The sequence below is a fragment of the Phocoena phocoena genome, chromosome 1, assembly GCF_963924675.1.
Source record: "Phocoena phocoena chromosome 1, mPhoPho1.1, whole genome shotgun sequence".
Classification (NCBI taxonomy): Eukaryota; Metazoa; Chordata; class Mammalia; order Artiodactyla; family Phocoenidae; genus Phocoena; species Phocoena phocoena.
Window position 1 is genome coordinate 55,504,925 of NC_089219.1, and position 22,699 is coordinate 55,527,623.

A 22,699-nucleotide genomic window follows, 5' to 3' on the forward strand; every position below is an offset into this window, starting at 1 on the left:
TTCAGGTGTATTGAAGCCACCCAGATGAGGAATTTATAGTGAATCAACCAAGGACCAGAGCAAACAGATGACTGTTCTTTCAAACCAGAGCCCCAGCCAGTTCAGCTGGTTAGTGTTTAGGTTTCCTTTATTGGAAATCAATCTAGGTCTGTTTCAGTTCTTAGTGTTCTTGGTCTGTCCCCAAAAGAGAAGTTATTTTTTATCTTAGAAATCTTCTTCCTGGGCTACCTATCAAATCATTGGATGCCTTGTTAATAAGATGGAATGACGGTCATCTGTCATTTTGGAAAGATAGTATGAGAGGGGATTCCATAGTTGTCACATTTATGTGGTTCTTTATCTATTTCCTTAATGTTTCCATGTATATTTTCTCATTTTTAGCTGCTTAGTGACATTGTAAAAAGTGCAGGTATTATTATCCCATTTTCCATTGAGAATACCATATCTCAGAGGGGTCACTGTAAGTGGTTCAAGGCCTCAGAGTACTAGTAAAACGGCAGAGACAAAATTTTTAATCCTAGTTTTGTGCTTTCTTTGTTTAAATTATCTTGGCTATGAGAATAATCATCATTTATTGAATATGTATTATTAATCAAGCACTGTCCTTAAATCTTTTCTCATACAGCCACATGGCTTGTTCCCTTACATCCTTTCAGTGTTAGTTAAGTGTTACCTCTCACTGAGACCCTCGTTGACCACCCATTTATAAATGTTATTAATTGTACCCACCTTTACTTCTTACCTCTTTCTTGCTTTATTTATCTCCTTATAGTTTATCACCTAGGACTTCCATATGCATTTTTTAAATTGTGTATCTTTTTAAATAGAATATAAGCTCTATGAGGATAGAGATTTTTGTCCATTTTAGTCCTTGATGTACCCTCCGTACCATGAAAAAGTATCTCAATGTAGTAGATGGTAGGTACTTAGTAATTATTTACTGCATGAATTCATAATCCTCAAAAAAAGCTGGAAAAGTTTCACTGACAAGGAAAATCAAACCAAAGAAATATCTTGTATAAGGTCACCCAACTGAAAGGTTAAGAGAAGCCAATTTGGGATTCAAGGGATTTTAGATTCAATGCTCTACTATATATTTTCAAAATTTTGTTTCCAAAGGTATGAGGGAGATACTGCAGAGACTGGTACAGAAAGTAAGGGCCCAGGTTCTGTGTTTTTCCTCTCCATTCCCTCCTGCAGCAATTTACTTTACTTGTTTGATATATTGAAGTTTAGTATGAAGTTTTGTGTTTTTTAATGGTCTACCGCTTTAAAAAAGGAAAGATTTACAAATCATTATGCTACATCTTGCTGCTTTCCAGAAAAAAAGTCATGCAAGGTTGAACTTGAATTGGTTTTAAAAGAAGTACAAAAATATTGTGGTTAAAGGATATTCCTCAAACTTTGGAAGAGGTAAGAAGATATTAAATACTATAAATGTTTTTGTAGCAGAAAGAAAATTTGTAGTATCTGTTACCTCTTCTAAAAATAAAAGTTGAGGGAACCCAAACTCCAGAGTGTGGGGACCTTGTCAGCATAACTCACACTGTAGTACTTTATAGATATTGGGGAATGAATGGATAAACTAGAGTATGAGCTCTTTAAGGGGGGAGATTCTGACAGTCGATGAATTCAGCAAACATTTGTTGAGGACTTACTATATACTTGCCATTGTAGGAGGAGAAACAAAGAGCTTATGCCAAGGACATAATTAAGTCACAGGAGACATGTGTTCATATATTTGGTATATCTTGCTAATCTCTTGCAGGTGATGGCCCAAAGGAGAGAAATGCCCTCTTTAGGCATTTATGAGAGGCAGAATGGTGGTCTAACTGGACTATGGATCCCATCTAGTGTGGCAGTATTTTTGGTTATATTCCAATTATGTATGTTTTTCTAGAATTCTAATTAGTGGGAGATGGGTGCAAGACCTAGTGTGTACCCAGGTTGTGTTGCACTTTGGGAAAGGTGGTGTATTTGACATGATGGTCCATGTTCATTTAACAAAGGCTGCTTCGCCTGAGTTATCCCGTTAAAATTTTACCACAACCCTGTGATACAAATACAATTCCTCTCACTGTTTTAGAGTTGAAGAAATTGAGACTCAAAGCTATTAGGTAATGGTGCCCCAAATCATTCTTGCATTAGGTGATAGGGCCAGAATTTTAACTGTAAAATCCATGTTTTTAATCACTATGCTATGTTGCTTTTCATACTTCTTCCATTGCCAATCCTTTTATATGTTTTCAGTTTTTAAGAGGAAGGTGGTTTATTCTCTCCTGAGAGTATTACACATTAACCAAAGTAAGATAAATATGTCTAAACATTGTTAAGTACCCTGATGAAAACTCAGCTGGTAAATGAGGAAAAGATGGAGTTTAAATACTCAGTTGACATGGGCCAAACAATGGTGGAGGTGCCGTCTGCCTTTTAGCTCTAATAAATCACAAGGATATAACTTGTGTCTTACGAGGAAGAGCATTCTGTTACTAATGGATTATCCTGCAGGAATATAAACAAGATATAAAAATAAATGCAGTCCTTGATTTATTTAAAGAGCAGACTCCTTTGTCTTTTTCACAGTTCATCATTATTCCATTATTACCATACCTAAGTCAGTTGGTTCTAATTTGTGTCATTGTGGAACTTCTATGGGGCTATTGATTTTTTTTTGTTTTGTTGGGATTGGGGGGGGTAAATAGTATCCCCTAAAGAGGAACTTTTAACTAATTGAGTGAGTGAAAAATCTACAGCTATTGGGCTAGTCCATAGGGTTTAAGTATAACATAGTTAGCTTCCTTTGTGTTGCTCATGAGTAGAAGTTGATAACTCTTTGAAATTCTTACTGTAGAATTGTGGTTGGTACAGCGTTTGTTCATGCAGTTTCCACAGAGAAGGTAACAAACCTTTAGCTACCTCAGAACTCCCAGGTTCTCTCCCAATATGAAGCATTTAACAGTAATCAGGGATATTTGAGGAACTGCTCAGCCAGCTTCTTAGAGGGAAAAAAAAAAAAAAAACCAAAACCAAGGTGGGCCAGGAGAGAGAAAGCAGCCTGATAACTACAACCTCACTGTTTAAGAAATGGCAATTTGGAATTTGAAGCATTTAACTATCTTGCTTATATTTTCAGGAAAGTATATATGCAGCATATGCTCTGAATCCTTGTATATATTTGGAAGTGAAAATATGTGTGTATGCATGCATGAAAGCTTTAATTCCTGTACTAAATATAGACCAGCTGACTTCAGGGGTACATACTGTACATTAGCCAATGTACGCCTGGTGTTGAGATAAGCTGAGATAATCCTGCTCGCCTGTTCGCTCTCTCACTCTCTCTCTCACATACACACACCCCTCCTGTATACTCACACATTTTGTTATAATGTACTATGTATCTGGTGCTCTGTGTGTAAGTACTCTGCATATGTTTACAACACAGTGTTCATTTTACATTTGCATGTGCACACATATACCAATTACAGAAAAGGAATTCTCTATATCTCCCACCACCACCATCACACACTATTTAGGGCTTGAAAATTACGGCTACAGGCTTTTTGTGGTGTTGTGTTGACAACAACCCAGAGTAGCCCATTTCCTCATTCCCTTAATTCCCACACTTGGTGTTCCCGCCCTTTGGGAAGGAACACATGATGGGGCTGGTACCGTTTCTCCATCAGCAGAGGCACGGGAGGAGGGGCTATTGCAGGCAGGCACAGCTGGAGAGAATAGGCTGCAGCCCGGAGAGGGGCTGGCAAGGCCTTTGGGGCAAGCGGGGAGAAGACATGCAAGCTCCCGCCACGATGTGCATCTCTCCGTGCTCCAGCTGGAGCTTCAGCTCTTCAGATATCTCTGCCATCCACATGTGCGCAAATGCCTTCTTTCAGTGACGCAGACCCTTGAAAAGTACAAGCCTGGGCTTTTGACTTGAACACTCAAAGCTTTATTTAAGTAGAAGGGGATAGGTTGAGTCTAAGTCCTCGTTCTAAAACCAGGAAGACTTCATCATGAGAAGTGAACATTCCACTAAAAATGGAAACAATTAAGCCCCTTTTACACACATTTTTAGTATCCTGAGGTTGGATAGTATCAGGAAATGCTGGGGAGAAGGTAGCGGCCAAGATTTCTTCAGATCCCCCCCTCTGCCCCCCAACTCCATCCTCCATCTGAAACTGCTGCTTCTACTAAAAAAAAAAAAAAAACTCAGATCATCTGCACTGGTGGAATGCATAAACAGAAGCTCAAGAGTGTATTCTAATACCTAGCGAGCAACTGAAGAGCAGGGACCGACTTACCCCTAATATATTCACGCAATAGGAAATACTTGTGGCAATGATGCAAAGGAATTAATTGCTGCTAATATCAAGAACCCTGAATTGGCTGAATGCTTTGAAAATCTGGTTCCATGAAATAACATGTGGTATGATAAAATTGGAAGCTTACCAAGAACTACAACTTTATTTATAATATTAGAAGATTCTGGGCAGGTAGAGATCATGTTGAAATAGCTGCTCATGGGCGTTCTCACTGGTTGTTACTTAAGCCGCCTTTAGTCCTTTTATATGCTGCAAAGAGCATGCTGGCTTTTCTGCAAAGTCATCGAGAAGTGTCACTGTCACATCCGCTGACACTCATGTCGTGCACCACCCTCTAGGGGAAGGTGTGAGCGTGAGTCCTATGGAAGCCAACAGCCAATGAAGAGCACGCATACCCTGGCTCTTGTGTTCGCCATCCTCCCTGTCGTCAGATAGGGGATAAGAAGACCTTCCTAAATCCAACTGTCAGTTAGAGAATGGTATCAGATGCAGCTTGGCAAGGGAACACACAGAACAGTTCAGAGAAGGATATAATAAAATTGTTATGGTTGAGGCAAATACCCTCATTCCTCTGGTGTGGAACCCACATGGGAAACGTTACTTTGTGTCGTTATTTCTAGCGAGTCTTAATAGCAGTGCATTTCCTGCTAGCATACAGCATTTGCACCTCATCCAAGTGGTCTATGTGAGTGTTGCTGTTTTTCCTAGTTATGAAAAAGCAGAAACCAGAAACTTTATCTCTGTATTAGTACTTCAAGCTTCAGGCCTGCATCATAAAGGCCCCTAGATCTCAGGGGCTGATTTATCACTACTCAAGTATCTTGAAACTAAAGCCAAGAAGTGGCTTTTCTATCTACTGAGATAAGTATATTACAAGCTGGTTTTATTGTGTGAATGTAGGACCAGGGGAGAGAGTGCCCCTACCTCCTAAGATAGGCCATACTGAAGACTCGAATGATTATGGATACTCAAGGCCAGGCTTCAACAACTGAAGAAATCAAATGTTTGTAAGATGCTTTCCCTTGTACTATTATTTTTCCTTAGTTTTAAAGGGAATCTACATTGTGAAAATTTGTTGCTCAAAGAATGCGATATGATGTGCCTTAGGCTGTCTTACACTGACTAATATTTTTATAACGGGGGAGTAGGAGACCTTAGACTAAATGTAATTAAGCCCTGCTGCTGTTAGAACTGCAATGAAGTCCTAAAATGACACGATGTTATGTTCCATTGGAAAGGTAAGTCGGGTTAACTTATTATTAAGAAAGAGGAAATGGAAACATCTAGCTTTTTTTTCATTGTGTCTTAAGATTGTCTTCCCAAGAATTGGATTTAATGAGTTCCTGGCCAGGTGAAGATTAGGAAGTGTTTAGTGGCAGAGTTTTGTTTCCTTGCCAGTCTCTTCTTTCCACTTCATTGCTGAGCTAATTGACACCTGCTGCCAAGTATCTGACCCTTGTGCTCTCGGATGAAACGCTCTGGTCAGTCGACCCCCTACTGGAGGCTAGGTCACATTTCGTCCTTCATTTATACAAAAAATGTTTCCCAGGTCCCTGCAGTGTGCCCGGCTCTGGGCCAGGTTGCAAGGTTGGGTGTAGATGAGAGGTGTTACCTGCATTTGGTGTGGGGAAAGTAGTGTGGGCTAGAGTGAAACTGCAGGCTCCCAGAGCCCTCCCAGCCGACCCCAGTGCCTCTAATTCATCCCCCACCCCACCCTGTTACTTAGAGTGCTTTTAAGTTATACTTGGTGTTTCTAAGTTATGCACAGATGCTTATACTCTAAATGAGAGTTTTACATGGTAAGAGTGATGGGACTGGGTTTCCTTTCCTTTTCTCTGTATCCCTCATGGGCCACCAGAGAATTCCTAAGTTCCAGCATATTTTAACTCCTTTCCTCCCTGATTCATAAACTAGGAAAACTTATCTCAAAAGTTGTAATGTATAATGTTCGCTTTTCCTATATGCTGTGGCCCGTGCTCCTACCCCCTGCCCCAGTTCTCAGCCTCTTGAGTCTTTCGAAGGTGAAGATTAGGTTAAACTGCTTTTTCCTTGTGAAGGAACAGGCTGTAAACTTTCAAGTCCTGAGTACTTGCTTATTTTGGTTTAAAGGAACCTCAGTCCAGGGCTCCTGTTACAGTGAAGTGGGGAGAAGTGGGTTGAAGCCTGCCCTTCCTTTTGTTTCTTTTGTTATGATCTGGTTGTTAAGGGTAGAGTGGGGTGAAAAACAGGGTAAGAGCCCATTGAGCCCTTGAGTTGATGATAACCTTGGCTTTCAGGAGGCTCGGCTATGTGTTTCCGTGACTCTCCTGGAATATCTAGCAAAAACTGCTGCCCAAACCAAACCCCATTATAATCTTTAAAGCAAACCTGTGTTTTGCTTAAAGAGAGAAGCTGCCACTCTCAACCGATTCCCAGGGCTCAGCCTCCTTCGGTTCTCTGGCATGTCAGCACTCGCCTCCTGTTTTTTCCATTGCACGCCTCCCCAGCTCAGCCACGGGGGCCCACCTCTCCCGGGATCAGGGTATGTGACCCTGGAGCCCAGACAGCCTTGCACATAAATCTTCCTGGTCCACCTGCAGTTCGTCTGTCAGCGGCTGCCCCACTTCTCCACTGGATGTGCTATTCCCACACATCCGTCAGACGACCCTGAAGCCTCCGCGGGCCATTAGAAATTCAGACGGGCCCTACCCCATCTCCGGGTCTTCATCTGTCTTGTCCTGTATCATTGCCTGCCAGGCCCAGGCTCTTCCACCCTGAGACCTGAGCTCAGAGTGGATCGACAGCCACATCACAGCTATGGCCAGTTGCCATCAGGGTACCTTCTCTGAACTGGTCCTCTTTACTCAGCAAGACTTATTCCAGAGCAGCTTGTATTATCCAGGAAGCAGATGAAGATAGGGAGCTGGACAGGCCCAGAGTTTCTGATGGGCTTGAACCAGATATGAGCAATATTCTAAGTTATCTGCCCTTTTTTGAACTGAAAGCAGGTTTTTCCAATATGGCAAGTAATGGTAGATTGAGGGGCAATGAATACAGTAAGGAATCTTTTAAGTCTCTTCTCAATGCTAGGTATATATGAAAGAAAAATGCATGGTGCTGTGGTTCAAGAGCATGGGTTCGATCTAATTATTTTTATTAGCTGATTGACCTTGCGTAGGTTAATCTATCAGAACTATCTATAAAAATAGCATATAGCAATTACCAAGCATTGTAAGCATTAAAAAAAAAAGGCATCACATAAAGTTGCACTTTCAAAGTGCCTGGCACATAGTAAGCAGTGGGTAAATGCTAATTACTGTTATGTTATTAGTTTCTTGGGGGAAATGGAATCTTTAAATGAGGAAAGACCAACAATGAGTGGCACAGATGCAGAGTCCTAGGCAATTTGGGGAAAGAAGGTCCTGAGAAGGCTTCAAAGAGGTAAAAGCGGGGCTGGGACTGGAAGAATGAGTAGAACTTAGATCATTTGATCTGGGAGAGTTCACACTTTTCTGCTATTTGGAGGAGCTTGTAGCAGAAAGAGAGTGGAGCTGGGGATTAGAAGCAATGGTCTCTTTGTTTTCTGCACTTACTCAGCATGAGCTTGGGCGCACAACTGAGCCTTGATTTCCTGATTGTAGAGAAGGGGCAGGGAATGTCTGCTCTGCCTAGCTCCCAGGGTTGTTGGAAGGCACACATGAGACGAGTCAGGTAAAAATGCTTTGAAAATCGCAAAGTGTGACACAAGAGTAAAGTCTTATTAGATCCTTACGTTTAGAAAAAGAGGATCCCAGAAGAGTCCCAAACTACCTACGACTGTTAACTATGTAACCTACATGACACAGTGCTGTGGAAGAGGCACCCACAGCCCTGGTAAGGTCATAGCCCTGTGTTAACACAACCCTCCTGACTCTTCCTACGCTCTTTGGGATTCTCCACCCACAGAACCTGAGTCAGTACATAACGTCCCCCAAATAATCACAACAGTGACAATAATAGTAGTAAGAACAACAAGAGTAAGTCACTACCATTTATTTGGCACATGAAATCTGTTAGACACTCTGCTAGATACTTTATGAGCATTATCCCTCTTAGTTCTCAAACAATATCATGAAGCAGCTATTGTTCTCTCCAGTTTAGAGGTAATTAAGTTGAGGGTTAGAGAAATCATTTACTTGGTTCCATTTACTGAGTAAGTGACAGAGCTTGACTTAACTCAAATTTCTTTGACTCCAAAGCTTAAGCTCTTTGTGCCATTTTGCTGTTAATTTTTAAGGGAAAAAATGCTTTTTCCCCTCCAGACCGTGTGCCAGGTTTCCTGTGGAGGATTAAGCGAGGGTATGAGCTAAATGAGTGAGTAAAATGGTTAACCTGCAGGTAGTCCCTCTCCCGTTACTTACGGCTCTATTACTGGGAAATTTAAGCCCCACATTATTTCCTTATCACCACCATATGCTCTCTCCCTAGTCCAGAGACTGGGGTATAACAATGAGAATAATCCCTTGTACTCATCCTGGGCTTTATATACTCATTGTTTCATTTGAACATAACAAGAAGCCCTTGAAACTATGTTGTCCTGTTCTACTCATGAGGACACCAAGGCTAAGGGAAGTCAAAGAACTGGCCTAGATTCCCAGCTAATAATTGGGAGAGCTGTCTGGAATATTACAACTGTTACTAATAAAAATAATAGCAAGGGTAGGGTGTTTCTTATATCCTATAAACAGTGTACAACATGAAACAATGAGGAGGTTTCTTCCTTGAACTCTGGAAGGCAATGGTGTGATGTTCAGAGATGGTAAATCCTTGTGCTTGAGTATACTGAAAATTATGTCTATGTCACGGACATTTAAATAACCAAATCCTGAAACTTGCTGGAAAACGAAAGGTTTATTTTCTTGAGTAAATAAGGCTGGAGTCGAAGGAAAGGGGGATCAGCTATTAAATTCTTACCATGACACAGAGGTTTCTGAATGTCAAATGTTAAACTCTTCTACATTCAATAGGCATTTTGCTATGAATCTTCAGTTCCCTAGGGTACCTTTCCTGTCGGTGCCTGTCAGCATCATTGTTATGTATTTTAAATAAAGCTTTCCCTAACATTCAAAACTCCTTCTGGCTCTTCCTTTTAGGAAAGAGGCATAAATAAAGTTTGTACTATGCCTTTGCATTTTTGTTTTCTTTTACCTTGTTCTAACTGTGTGCCCACCCCATCTCCACTCTTCAAAAGTGTAAAGCTAAGGTAAAAAGAGCTTTTAAAAAAAGGGGGGCCCCCTCTGGGGAAGTATGCAAATGACAGAAATGTCTATGGGAAAATTAAGGGAAGTGAAATTCAGCAAGAAAGAAATTCATTGATGTTGTGATGAAACGTTGTCACTGGAGATGATGACAAATTGGAATCTGTTCCCATGGGGACCGGCGCGCTACCTACTCATCATTTGACCCGTGGCTGGATGCTGGCTAGCCGAAGAATTGACCCAAAAGATGACAAGATGGTTTCAGTCCCGTCATCTCATCAGCATTCAGGAACCCCTTAGGGGATGAAGGGGAGAGGATAAAGAAGGATAAAAGATGAAAGCTGAGCCATGGAAAGAAAAATGTTTTTAATTACAGTGAGGAGGATTGTGGGTCCACCTGTAGCTTTTTGCTGAGAACGTCCTTTGTTTTCGCCTGTCTGCGGGGATCATGGCAGGATACACACGCAGAATCTGTCTGGCCTCTTGGAAGTTTCCGCCCTGGTAGCCAGTTCTCTCGCATTTAACAGATACATTCAGGATTTAATCTTTCTGTGGGCTATCTTTACTCTAATAGATTGTTATGCTTGCCCAGCAACCTGGATTTGGTTGGCATGCTAAAAGAGATTGCTTTTCGAAAGGGAAAATCTACCCCACGGTGGAGTGTGAGGTTTCTACTGTGAGTGACTGTCACCGTCCTTGTCCAAAGGGCACAGGGTGGGTCATCTCAGGCAGTGGGGTCGCAGGAGGCCAGGCACCCCCTGGGAATCCAGAGACCCTCAAGCTCCACATGCCTCTGTTTTTTCACACATAAAATAGGAATTACGATTTCATCTTACTACTCTGTGATGACAAAAATTAACTCAGATGAAAACCCAGAGGAAAATACTGAATTCTGAAGTTCACTTCCTGCAGGATAGGAATGGTGCATTCATTCTCTTCTCCTTCCAGGTTATGAACAAACTGGAACACTGTGGAGTAATCAGAACAGTTTAAGTTAGTTCAATGGAACTGATACCACAGTAGTCAGGTAACAGATAGGCATTGTTTTGGAGGATACATTATTTCAAATTCGGCCCGATCCCTTTTTCATATTGGCGGTAGAATTTAGCAGTTCTAAACTTCTTCAATTTTTTGATTTTCATAGGAATTATGAAGAATTTTAAATGAAATGTAAACTATTAAAAATCTAATTCTTATTATAAAGTAATGAGGCTGTGTATTGCTTATGGTATCCTGCCGAGAATTTCACAGCATTTGTTCAAACGGGTTTGAAAAGAAATGGCGAGGGAGGTTGCTGGTCTGTGTATTTACAGAGTGAAGCAGTGTTGCATAAAGCCCGGAGCTTTGTTCCTAAAGCAGAATGCTATTGGCTTTGGATCCCAGCTTTACTACTTACTGGCTTTGTGACCTTGGGCACGTTATTTAACCTTCAGTGACCACTTCTAGAAGATGGAGATGTGTACTTTATAGGGTTCTTTGAAGGATTAAATTGATATATGCTTGTGAGGTGCTCAGAATAGTGCCCTACACATAGTTAGCCCTCAACAGATGTTGGCAATTACTTGGTTTAAATAAACAAGATAGGGTGTCGCAGTATGAAACACTGAGGGGTTTCTGACCAAGAGGTGCGAATCCTAGTGGAGAGAGCTTGCTTCTGAGACCTTTTGTTCATTGCCTTGTGTGTCTGGGCTCTGCGTGCAAGTTAGTGCCTCTGCCAATGAAGAATGAAGGGTGAGACTCACCCTAACCAGGAGGCCAAAGGCAGATACCACCCCCTGCTCCCCCACCCCCAGGCAGGGCCAATCTCCCATCAGCCAGTAACCACCCCCCCTTGGGTTCCGCAACCCAAGGAACACTTAGTTCCACGGCCAGCCCACTCTGTGCCATGGCTGATCATGTTGCAGCTTCTCTTAAGTTAGGTTTGTCTGGGGCACCATAGCTGAGCAAGTGAATACACAGGTTTTATAGGCAAGACAGTTCTGAGTTCTGAATGAGTGAGTGGGTCCTTTTGTTGTGTGGCTCATTGATATAAGATGACAGTACCTACATTGTAGGGTCCTTGTGCCCAGCATATGGTAAGTACCACTGTATGGCAGCTGTTATGATTTTCTGAAGAACCCTGAAATCTCATTGCAACAGGTTTATAATTCACAGGCTACAGTCTCGATAATTCTGATGATTTACTTGCAGTGCTTCTGTCTGAGCAGCTTTGTTCAGCTTAGCTTCAACATGTTTATCTTAGGATGGAATTCCACCTATCCTGGGTGTTCCGGTTCCTTGTTGCTGCATTAGAAAGTATCCCAAACTTAGTGACATAAACAACTGTTTCTTTATGCCTACGGATTCTGTGGTTCGGGCATTGCAAGGATGGCACCTCTGTTCCGTAATGTCTGGGGTTCCATCAACGAAGCCTGGGGGCTGGAATTATCCAAAGACTTCTTGACTCATATCCGGAGCAAGGACTGGGATGAAGACTTGCTCACCTAGGGCTGCCAACCAAGCACTTGACTGTGCCCTCTCCATGTGTCTTGGACTTCTTACAGCATGGTAGTTGAGAGCATTCCAAGAGAGACAGGCGGAAGCTGCATGCCCCTTTATGACCTAGCCTTGCAAGTTACATAGTGTCACTTTCTCTATGCTACTGGTTGAAGCCATCATAAGCCTACCCAGATTCAAGCAGTGGGAGTAGAGGGACCCCCACTTCTAAATGGGGTGCAAATTTTTATAAAATTACCGGAGTTATGGCTCAATCTTGGACACGTTAGGGCTTCTGACTTCTGCCTATAGCAAAGCAAGCCATACAATCTCTATTCCAACTACTTCACTCTGCAATTGCATAATGAAAGCAGCCAGAAACAATATGTAAACAAATGACTGTTTCAATAAAACTTTACTTATGAACACTGAAATTCAAATTTCATATAGTTATTCAATATCACAGAATACCTTTTAAAAAATTACATTTAAAAATGTAAGAGCCATTCTTAGCCCATTAAAAACTAAGCAGTGAGCCAAATTAGAATATCATGATGAGCCGGATCTGACAGCCCTCAGAATAGGAGAAAATATTTGCAAACGAAATGCCAAAGGATTAATCTCCAAAGTATACAAACAGCTCATGCAGCTCAATATCAAAAAACCAAAGAACCCAATCAAAAAATAGGTGGAAGACCTAAACAGACATTTCACCAAAGAAGACATACAGATGGCAGAGAGGCACATGAAAAGATGCTCAGCATCACTAATTATTAGAGAAATGCAAATCAAAACTACAATGAGGTATCACCTCACACCAGTCAGAATGGCCATCATCAAAAAATCTACAAACAGTAAATGCTGGAAAGGATGCAGAGAAAAGGGAACCCTCTTGCACTGTTGGTGGGAATGTAACTTGATACAGCCACTGTGTAGAACAGTATGGAGGTTTCTTAACTAAAAATAGAACTACCATATGACCCAGCAATCCCACTACTGGGCATATACCCTGAGAAAACTATAATTCAAAAAGGAACATGTAACTCAATGTTCATTGCAGCACTATTTACAATAGCAAGGTCATGGAAACAACCTAAATGTCCACCAACAGATGAAGGGATAAAGAAGATGTGGCACATATGTACAATGGAATATTACTCAGCCATAAAAAGGAACAAAATGGGGTCGTTTGTAGAGATGTGGATGGACCTAGAGTCTGTCATACAGAGTGAAGTAAGTCAGAAAGAGAAAAATATCATATGTTAATGCATGTATGTGGAATCTAGAAAAATAGTACAGATGAACCTATTTCCATGGCAGGAATAGAGATGCAGATGTAGAGAACAGATGTGTGGACATGGGGGGAAGGGGAGGCTGAGATGAGCTGAGAGATTAGGTTTGACATAAACACACTCTCATGTGTAAAACAGATAGCTAGTGGGAACCTGCTGTATAGCTCAGGGAGCTCAGCTCAGTCCTCTGTGATGACTTAGATGGGTGGGATGGGGGGTGGGGAGGTCCAAGAGGGAGGGAATATACACATACACATGGCTGATTCACTTCATTGTACAGCAGAAACGAACACAACATCGTAAAGCAATTATACTCCAATTAAAAAAAAAAAGAATATCATGATGAGCTAGATCTGGCTTTAAGTTAGAATTCTCCAAACGTGTAGAAGAAACACTGGGGTATTTCTCAAGTGTCTGTGTGTTTGGATATGTGTGAGGGAAAGAAATGTTTGCAATTTCCCTTTTCATTTTAGAAGTGAATTTGTGAAGATGTTATTTGGAATTTCGGTCCTTTCAAGCACACCTTATCTTTATCCTGTTACGGAACATTTGTTCCCAAGGGCAATGAAGAATGACACTTGTAGGTGGGAAATTTGAAACAGATTTGAAAATCGGCTTGAAAATAACAAACGAAGATATTCTGATTTGGTTCCATGTTCTCAGCCTCCAAGCTGTTGGATTGTGCGAGATGCACGACCCAAAGGAGATGATTAGTTCTCCTCGAGTGTGCTGATAATGAATAGCTCTACAAAACCAATTAGCAATAATTCTATCAGTCACTGCGTTTGGGTAACATTTTGTTTAAGGGGAAGAAAAACAACACTGTTTTCCTTAGAGATCGCTAATTAAGCTGTGATATTTGGTGGGAACAATGGAGAAAAAAGCCGTATGCTTAGCAATTTGCTTTTGCTATCCCCATATGAAAGTGTATTATGATGAAGTGTTCTGTTCACAGCAGTTAAGAGACATTTGTCCGTGTTAAAGGTGTAACAGACCAAACACAGATCTATTTCTAACAATGTATTTTGTTTTGTATGGATGTCTGCACTGCACAACTTCAGGGATTTGCCATTCACATGGAAGGCTGTGAATGGCGCCCCCTGGAGTTGTGTAGCAGAAGACACTGAATATCATTTCCCTTCCTTCGAGTGTTTTCCTCCTGAAAAATCTGTGGGAATAGAGAACCATGAATAGTGGCATTTTTTCTTCCAATCACTATTGTTGCTCTGTAACTCCTAATACCCACTGTCATGCCGACAATAATATCAACAGACTTCGTTTTCTCCAGCAAGGCATTTTATGGATCAGCATTATTCTATCTGAATTTCAGCACACGGGTAGTTCTTAATGTATTATAATCTATTGTAAGATAGAAGTTCTTATTTTACTGCTGTTGAAGTATCGTTCTGTGCCTTCTGGGCATTTTGCAATTTTTATTTCAGTTTACACAATGAAATAAGACTTGGGTGTGTGTTTATCTTACCTGAAGTTTAATGCAGGCAGCTTGTGACACAAATTGATGAACTTATAGGAAAAAGTACAGTGGGTTATTGTCCTGGTCTTTCTATTTATTTTGCTTACTCTCATCCTACAGCTAGCCAAAAAAATCCGAGAGAAGTTCAACCGTTACTTGGATGTGGTCAACCGGAACAAGCAAGTTGTAGAAGCATCCTACACGGCTCACCTGACCTCTCCTCTAACTGCGATTCAAGACTGCTGTACTATCCCACCTTCTATGATGGAGTAAGACTTGGAATTTTTTGTTGTTGTTTAAACCAGGAATTGAATGGCTTTCCATTCATATTTAAAATACCTGTTTGTTTATTGCAAAATGTATTCCTGTCTTAAATTAGCTCTTTACCTTAACATAGACAAGTAATTCTTAAAGAAGTATGACTATATCCAGGAAACTCATGGATCTTCCCCGCTTGCCTTTTTGTCAGGCTGCAATCCAGGTTCAGAAGTATCAAGCATTGTTTGAGTACAGAGTTGACTAAGTCTAGAAAATTGCAAACATTTTTTTCATGTGTTAACTAATGCGTCATGAATAAGACAGTTTCACTGATTCTGCTAATTTGCCTAATTTAAAGGAATGCTTTTTATCTTTGATACAAGAGTAGAAAAAGCTCCCACTTCATACTTTATAGTGTGTTTAAAACTACCAAGGTAGATGTGGCTTCAGATAATATTGAAACAGAATGGTTGAGGATATTTTTATTTATTGGCATAGTGATATTTATATCTGGAGGTGTATAGGGCCATGTGATGCTGGAAACTGCTTGGAGGGGAAAGAACACTTATCTAGAGGTACAAAGAACTTAATTTTGATTTAGTCTCTAATTATCTGTGTGACCATAATCTAGTTACTTAATGTTTATTTGTATGCACAGTTTTCTATCAGTGGATAATAATCTCTATTATACCAATTTAGAATTGGCTATTTACAATAGAATGACTAAAATAAGTTAACATACTTGAAAAATTATGAGTGTAAATGTTAGCATATTTAGTATGTATCACTCTTCTTTTTGCATAATAAGTGCTCGTGAAGCTATGCAAAGGATGGAGACAACATAGTTTTTTGGTAGTTAAGTGATGCTTTGCTTCCACAAAGAAGTGTTTACTTATTACAGCTTCTTGGTGGGCTATGTAGGTAACAGAGCATCCTCAAGTCATTTTATTTCTCCATCTGTGTGATATTAAGATGAGTCTTTCTCTCTGGCTTAGCCTGTCTGCAACCTAGTTTTTTGCTAAACTAAATGGAAAGTGTATACAATTTGGAATGAGACTGTCCGGATATGAATCTTAGCTCCAGGACTTAATACTCAGGTGGTCTCAGATATTTGATGTCTTTGACCCAGCCTGTCTTCATCCCTAGAATGGGATCAATGTTGGATACTTCACAGGATGTTGTGAGCATTCAGTAAAATCAATTATGAAAGTATTTTGCAAATTGTAATGTTCTGAACAAATATCAGCCATGATACTCATACTCTCCTATCATAGTGAACATTTCATTTTTCTTTACTGATACCATTTTTATAGTTGGGGCATCAGTAGCTTAATGTTTTTGACAGTTTGTCTCTAACCTAAAAATAAAATAAGCGTCCAGTAGGGCTTTGAACGAAAGAAAAAAATCATTTCCTGGCTGAGAGAAAAGATAGTATAATAAGGGAGAAGTCCTTAGAGCTAGAATTACGCTTAAAACACTGGTTCTCAACCAGGGTGATTTCCACTCCCCTTCATCCCCAGGGATATTTGGCAATGTCTGGAAACATTTTCAGTTGTCACAATTGGAAGGTGGGGACCGTTGCTACTGACATGTAGTGAGGAGAGGCCAGGGATGCTGCAAACATCCTATAATGCACAGGACAGCCCTGCAAAACAAAGAATTATCTGGCTCAAAATGTCAGTAGTGCAGAAGTTGCCTCAGAAGATGGGAGATCTTCATGAAATTCCTAGGTGGAACTACTCTAGATGAAACAAAAAGCTTGAATTGACTGGCGTCTACTTGTAAATCTACCCAGTATGTCACCTCCCCATTATTTTCCCCCTTCGTGAATTTCTGTTAATGTTTCAAGAAGTAATTCAATAATTTGCCTCTTTCCATAGCTTCCTGTTACCTCTTTTTTTCCCCTCTCCTTGTTTACCTTTGCCCTGGAGGAATTCACTGCTCCCTCATCTTTGTTCCCATAGTAAGTTTCCTCCATCTCTATTACAGTGTAGAACTGAATGTATCACATGTAGTTGTTGGTAGGTCTGCCTCCCCTGCTGTTCTGGGCAGGGATTACACCTCATCCATTTTCATCCCAGTACCTCGCAATTATGTTTGATTACTGTTTATTGGGATCTGGAATGGTTTGGATATGGGGATGAGTAAGGGGATGGAATTTCTACTTGAGAGTAACTTCTACTCTGAAGAAATTAAAAAATTATTGGGTGGGGGCCAAATACTGAACATAATAAATAGTTAGGGCAAAATGTGACATAGCAGAGAGGTGCCGTGGTTCCGCTAAGGAGAGTACTATACCAGGTGGGTGGCATCACCAAAGATTCTGTGAACTTCAGAAGTGTGCATCTAGACCTAGAGATTATCATACTAAGTGAAGTCAGTCAGACAGAAAAAGACAAATATTATATGATATCACTATAATCTAAAATGCAGTACAAGTGAATTTATTTACAAAACAGAAACAGAGTCACAGACATAGAAAACAAAGCTATGGTTACCCAAGGGGAAGTGGGGGGTTAGATAAATTAGGAGTATGGGATTAACAGATACTACCATATATAAAATAAACAACAAGGATTTACTGTATAGCACAGGGAACTATATTCAATGTCTTGTAATAACCTATAATGGAAAAGAATCAGAAAAAAAGATATATATCTGAAGCACTTTGCTGTACACCTGAAACTAACACAATATTGTGAATCAGCTATACTTCAACTTTTTTTTAAGTGTGCATTTTATTTGATCTGGTCATTTGGAAGAATATCACAAGGAAATAACGACAAGTTTATAAAGATAAATTTGTAAACAGAGTCATTGTAGTGCCATTTAGAATAGCTAATATTGTATATATTCCTAAATTTCTAATAATAGGAGATTAGTTAAGGAAATTATGTCACATTCAAAAAGGTGATAACATAAGATGCAGCCATGCTGTAGAAGAGAATTTGCTGACTTGTGAAAATGGCCATACATGCATACACACACTGTACACATCTCAAGTTTGGGAAGACTTACATCAAAATGTTTTGGAGTAGGGCTTCCCTGGTGGCGCAGTGGTTGAGAGTCCGCCTGCCGATGCAGGGGACGTGGGTTCATGCCCCGGTCTGGGAAGATCCCACATGCCGCGGAGCAGCTGGGCCCGTGAGCCATGGCCGCTGAGCCTGCGCGTCCGGAGCCTGTGCTCCGCAACGGGAGAGGCCACAACAGGGAGAGGCCACAACAGTGAGAGGCCCTAGTACCGCAAAAAAAAAAAAGAAAAATATTTAATAAAATATGTGGATAAGTAATAAAGTAGGTCACAAAGCAGCATGTATAGTATAATTTCAATTAAAAAATATATATATAGGGCTTCCCTGGTGGCGCAGTGGTTGGGAGTCTGCCTGCCAATGCAGGGGACACGGGTTCGAGCCCTGGTCTGGGAAGATCCCACGTGCCATGGAGCAACTGGGCCCGTGAGCCACAGCTGCTGAGCCTGCGCGTCTGGAGCCTGTGCTCCGCAACGGGAGAGGCCACAACAGTGAGAGGCCCCAACAGTGAGAGGCCCGCGTACCGCAAAAAAAAAAAAAAAAAAAAAATGTTTTGGAATAAAGACAGTGGTTTCCATTTTGAATATGCTAGGATAAGGCTTGAGGTCTGAGATGCAGTCCATCCAGCCATTTGGCAAAAACTAGTGGTCTACCTTTAAGTGAATATAGTAAACCGTAAAATGTAGTTTCTGCCCTCCAGGAATTTCTCACTTAGTTCAGTTTAACATCTAAGAGACTTGAATTATACTTCTAGCAGGACCCATGCTGAGTAAGCAGATGAGTATGAGAGGCTGTTCCTCCTTTAGAGGCTGGACTTCTGTGTTGAATGTAGAATGGAAACTGTGGAACCGCAATGCAATCTTCTCTCCTTACTAGGAGTAGTTGACAGAGCCAAGAGCTGCCGTTTGGGGTGAATCTGGTAAAACCAGAAGAGTTCTGATGATAAAGCTGAGTACTCAGAAGATGTACAGATGACAAAAAACAGGTTCCCTCTTAAAGAGAGATCTGATCACAACCGTCTGCAGCTGGAAGTGGCAAGCGACAACTACCCTTCTCTTAGACTGAGTCTTCTTGGCTAAACAAGAAGCTCACTTGCCAGAGAATGTGTGTAGGAATTTTTGGAGTGAACACTGAGCTGACACTTCTCTAGGCATTGGCTAAGCACAAATACTTTGTAAAGTTGAGGCTCTTTCAGCTTTTTAATGAGGATTCAAAGATGGGAAGAGTTAATAGTAAGTTTTTGCTGTGAACCAGGGTAGGAATCCTCAGCTGCCCTGTTTCCAGTTTCTCATAAAACGCTTTAATCTGCATTTTTTAACCATTGTGGGATCCTACTGTGGACATTTTCAGTCCCTCTTTCTTATATTTCAATCCCTCCGAAAAAGTCTCCATTTTGAATCTCAGGGAGTCCATGTTGGAGTTAAATGCAGAAACGAAGAACTCCCAGTCTTGAGAAGCAATGTAAGGAAATTACTAAAAACAGGTTATCGTCTATGTCAGGAGATACTGTTTTTTCTCTTATGGAAGCAACATAAAGTTTCTATTTAAAATAAATATACCTAAATTTTAAAAAACGCATTAATTAAAATGAAAATATTAAGGGAATGTGACCAAAGTTTTGAAGATGATCGATATGGTAATGACTGACGTTAAGGAAAAATGGGCTCAAGGTTGTTGAGAGAAGTCCTTCCAAATTGTAAGATTTTACTGTCCTATAAAGCAAACAGCTTTTTTCTTTTTTTTTCGGTGAGGGGGATGCGGATGGACTGCACTGTGCAGCTTGTGGGGTCTTAGCTCCCCGACGAGGGATTGAACCCAGCAGTGAAAGTGCGGAGCCCTAACCACTGGACCTCCAGGAAATTCCCTATAAAGCAAACTCTTTATGCCCATGAACTGGCCACAATCATATGCACTAATAATGCCATTATAGTAAATATAAGCAAGTGGACTTGAGATAAGGGATCACCAGTCTTATATCTGGATCTTGTCCATTCTTAAATACGTGGGCCCTATAAACATTTTTAAAAATGCAACAGTGACCCAATAGCACTCGAGCTATTTATTACTAACATTGTATCTGTAGCCCATTGACCTTGCTTCTCCAACTGTATTAAGGACAAGTTAGCACTAGGCCAAAATTTTTATGACTGATTTTAACCAATGGCTAATTTTTATATTTTAGGCCTAGAATTTTATTTTTACTGATTTATAATCCATATTTGATTTTTTTTTTTTTTTTTTTTTTTTTTTTTTTTTTTTGCGGTACGTGGGCCTCTCACTGTTATGGCCTCTCCCGTTGCGGAGCACAGGCTCCGGACGCGCAGGCTCAGCGGCCATGGCTCACGGGCCCAGCCGCTCCGTGGCATGTGGGATCCTCCGGGACCGGGGCACGAACCCGTGTCCCCTGCATCGGCAGGCGGACTCTCAACCACTGTGCCACCAGGGAAGCCCCATATTTGATTTTTGTCACTAAAGCTTGATAATGCATATTTTTAAAAAATAAAATGCCCAGTTCTGAAGAGAGAGGGACTTTAAAGCACTCTATTACAGAATATTCTGTAGAATACACCCTGAAGGTTATACTATGATGACAAAAGAGAGAACCTGCAAAGCAGCAGAAAATTGATTTTTTTCAGATGATTTTGATACTTTGCTTCTCAGACCAGTCAACTCTTCTTACTCAGGAGCCCTGGAAGTTAATTATTTTGTACAGGGTCCTGCATAGTGATTAGGTATTCCGTCAATATTTGTTGAAGGAATGATGTGAAGAATTAATATTATCTAATAGGCTGTGGTTTAATCTAAGACAAACTCATTTTCAATGGTATTACTTTAAATAGCATAATTTTGAGAATGAGTTTATTCACTCGTATAATTTAATTTACAGCTCCCTTTGTGTTGTAATGGGTTAGGTGGTGAGGGTCCACAAGATCCTGGGCTCCCTCGCAAGGATTGCAGAGACACAGAAACACCTAATGATGCCCGTGGTCTATATCTGGCCTACAAGTGTGTTTATCTTGGCTCCCCGAGATGTTTTAAAGGTTTTTAAATTTGTAAGTTTTAAAATCTGTTGCCTACCTTTAAAATTTAGGGGAATTACACAGTTTAAAAATCCAAACTTCAGGGATTTCCCTGGTGGTGCAGTGGTTAAGAATCCACCTGCCAATTCAGGGGACATGGATTCGAGCCCCAGTCCAGGAGGATCCCACACACCGTGGAGCAGCTAAGCCCATGCGCCACAACTACTGAGCCTGTGCTCTAGAGCCAGCGAGCCACAACTACTGAGCCCACATTGCCACAACTACTGAAGCTCACATGCCTAGAGCCCGTGCTCCACAACAAGAGAAGCCACTGCAATGAGAAGCCCATGCACCACAATGAAGAGTAACCCCCGCTCAACACAACTAGAGAAAGCCTACGCGCAGCAACGAAGACCCAATGCAGCCAAAAATTAAAAAAAAAAAGGAATCCAAATTTCTGTCCTCTCTAAAATCAGATCTGACGATGATGGGTCCACATTCCCACTGGGCAGTAGTCAGCTTCTGTGATGAGCATCCCCCTTTGAAGACAGCCTGCATTCTCTCCTTCACCACAGTCCCCACTAGCTCCTGTCGCATTACACCCAGCCTATTCCCCTGACTTTCATTACCTGCTTGGCCCACATTAGCATGTGATATAATGTTAATAAATTTTTTAAATGTCTTATCCATGTGCATTCCCTGATGTGCCATCTTAAACATACATGCTCCTTCTGTCAGGTTTAAATATAGCTCCTTTATGCATAATACTGAGAATATCTATCCCCAAAACCCGGCTTGCCACAGAGATTGGGTTATCCTGTGCACATCTGAAGCTGTTATTTTATCAGCAGGCCCTGCTAACCCTTGACTTTTTCATAAATCAGTCAATAATTTTGTCTTCCACATCTCTTAATCCATTTCTCTCCTTCCTTCCCCAATTTCTTTTGTAGGTGCTCCTGCCTGGTAACATTCTTATTTTTTATTTTTGATATCTTTATTTAAGGAAACAGGAACAATGAAGAGGTTAAACCAGGGAGGAAGTACTGGGAAAATGAACTGAGATTTTTATTCTCTTTTTTGTCTCCAAGTAGGATTCAGTGCTGTTATCCTCACTTAATTAATACTTGTTAATTGGATAATCATGGTGAGAACTGGCATTAAGGCATCTAGGCCAGGTTTGAGATGAGCAAAGTCACATTCTGATGGAGCTACAGTAAGTAAGCAACTTGTTTTCAAGGCTCTCCGAAGCCAGCCACCCGAAGCTAGGAGACTTCAGCCTTATAGAGAATTCTGTCATACCCATCAGGGGAGACTTAAAAAGCTTCATTGATTCTCAAAAGTGAAGAAACTCTGGACACCATTGTTAAATTGGATTTTTGCTATTTTACAAGGAGTTCTTAGATTTGGGATATCCACTGAGATTGATACCGTCACCAAGGAAGGCATATAGGACTCATCTCACTTTCTGAGAACCCAAATTCAATGCATCCCCCAGCTGGCACCCACTAGAACAATATGATTTCAGGAATCAGGTCTTATCCTTCAGCCTGTTGAGGGTATTGTGCTGCAGACAAAGCAACTAGCATAGTTTCTGATGCAAGAACACAGCCTCCTGA

The 22,699-nt window shown here is 40.9% G+C and overlaps 1 protein-coding gene across 1 annotated transcript in view; it reads left to right on the top strand.

The window, feature by feature from the left end:
* CACHD1 (cache domain containing 1) overlaps positions 1-22,699 on the top strand; it is a 212,904-nt gene that overhangs the window by 97,001 nt on the left and 93,204 nt on the right. Inside the window, exon 3 of the mRNA XM_065882458.1 lies at positions 14,897-15,045. Coding sequence (XP_065738530.1) covers positions 14,897-15,045 — 149 coding nt within the window. The remainder of the gene's footprint in view (positions 1-14,896; positions 15,046-22,699) is intronic.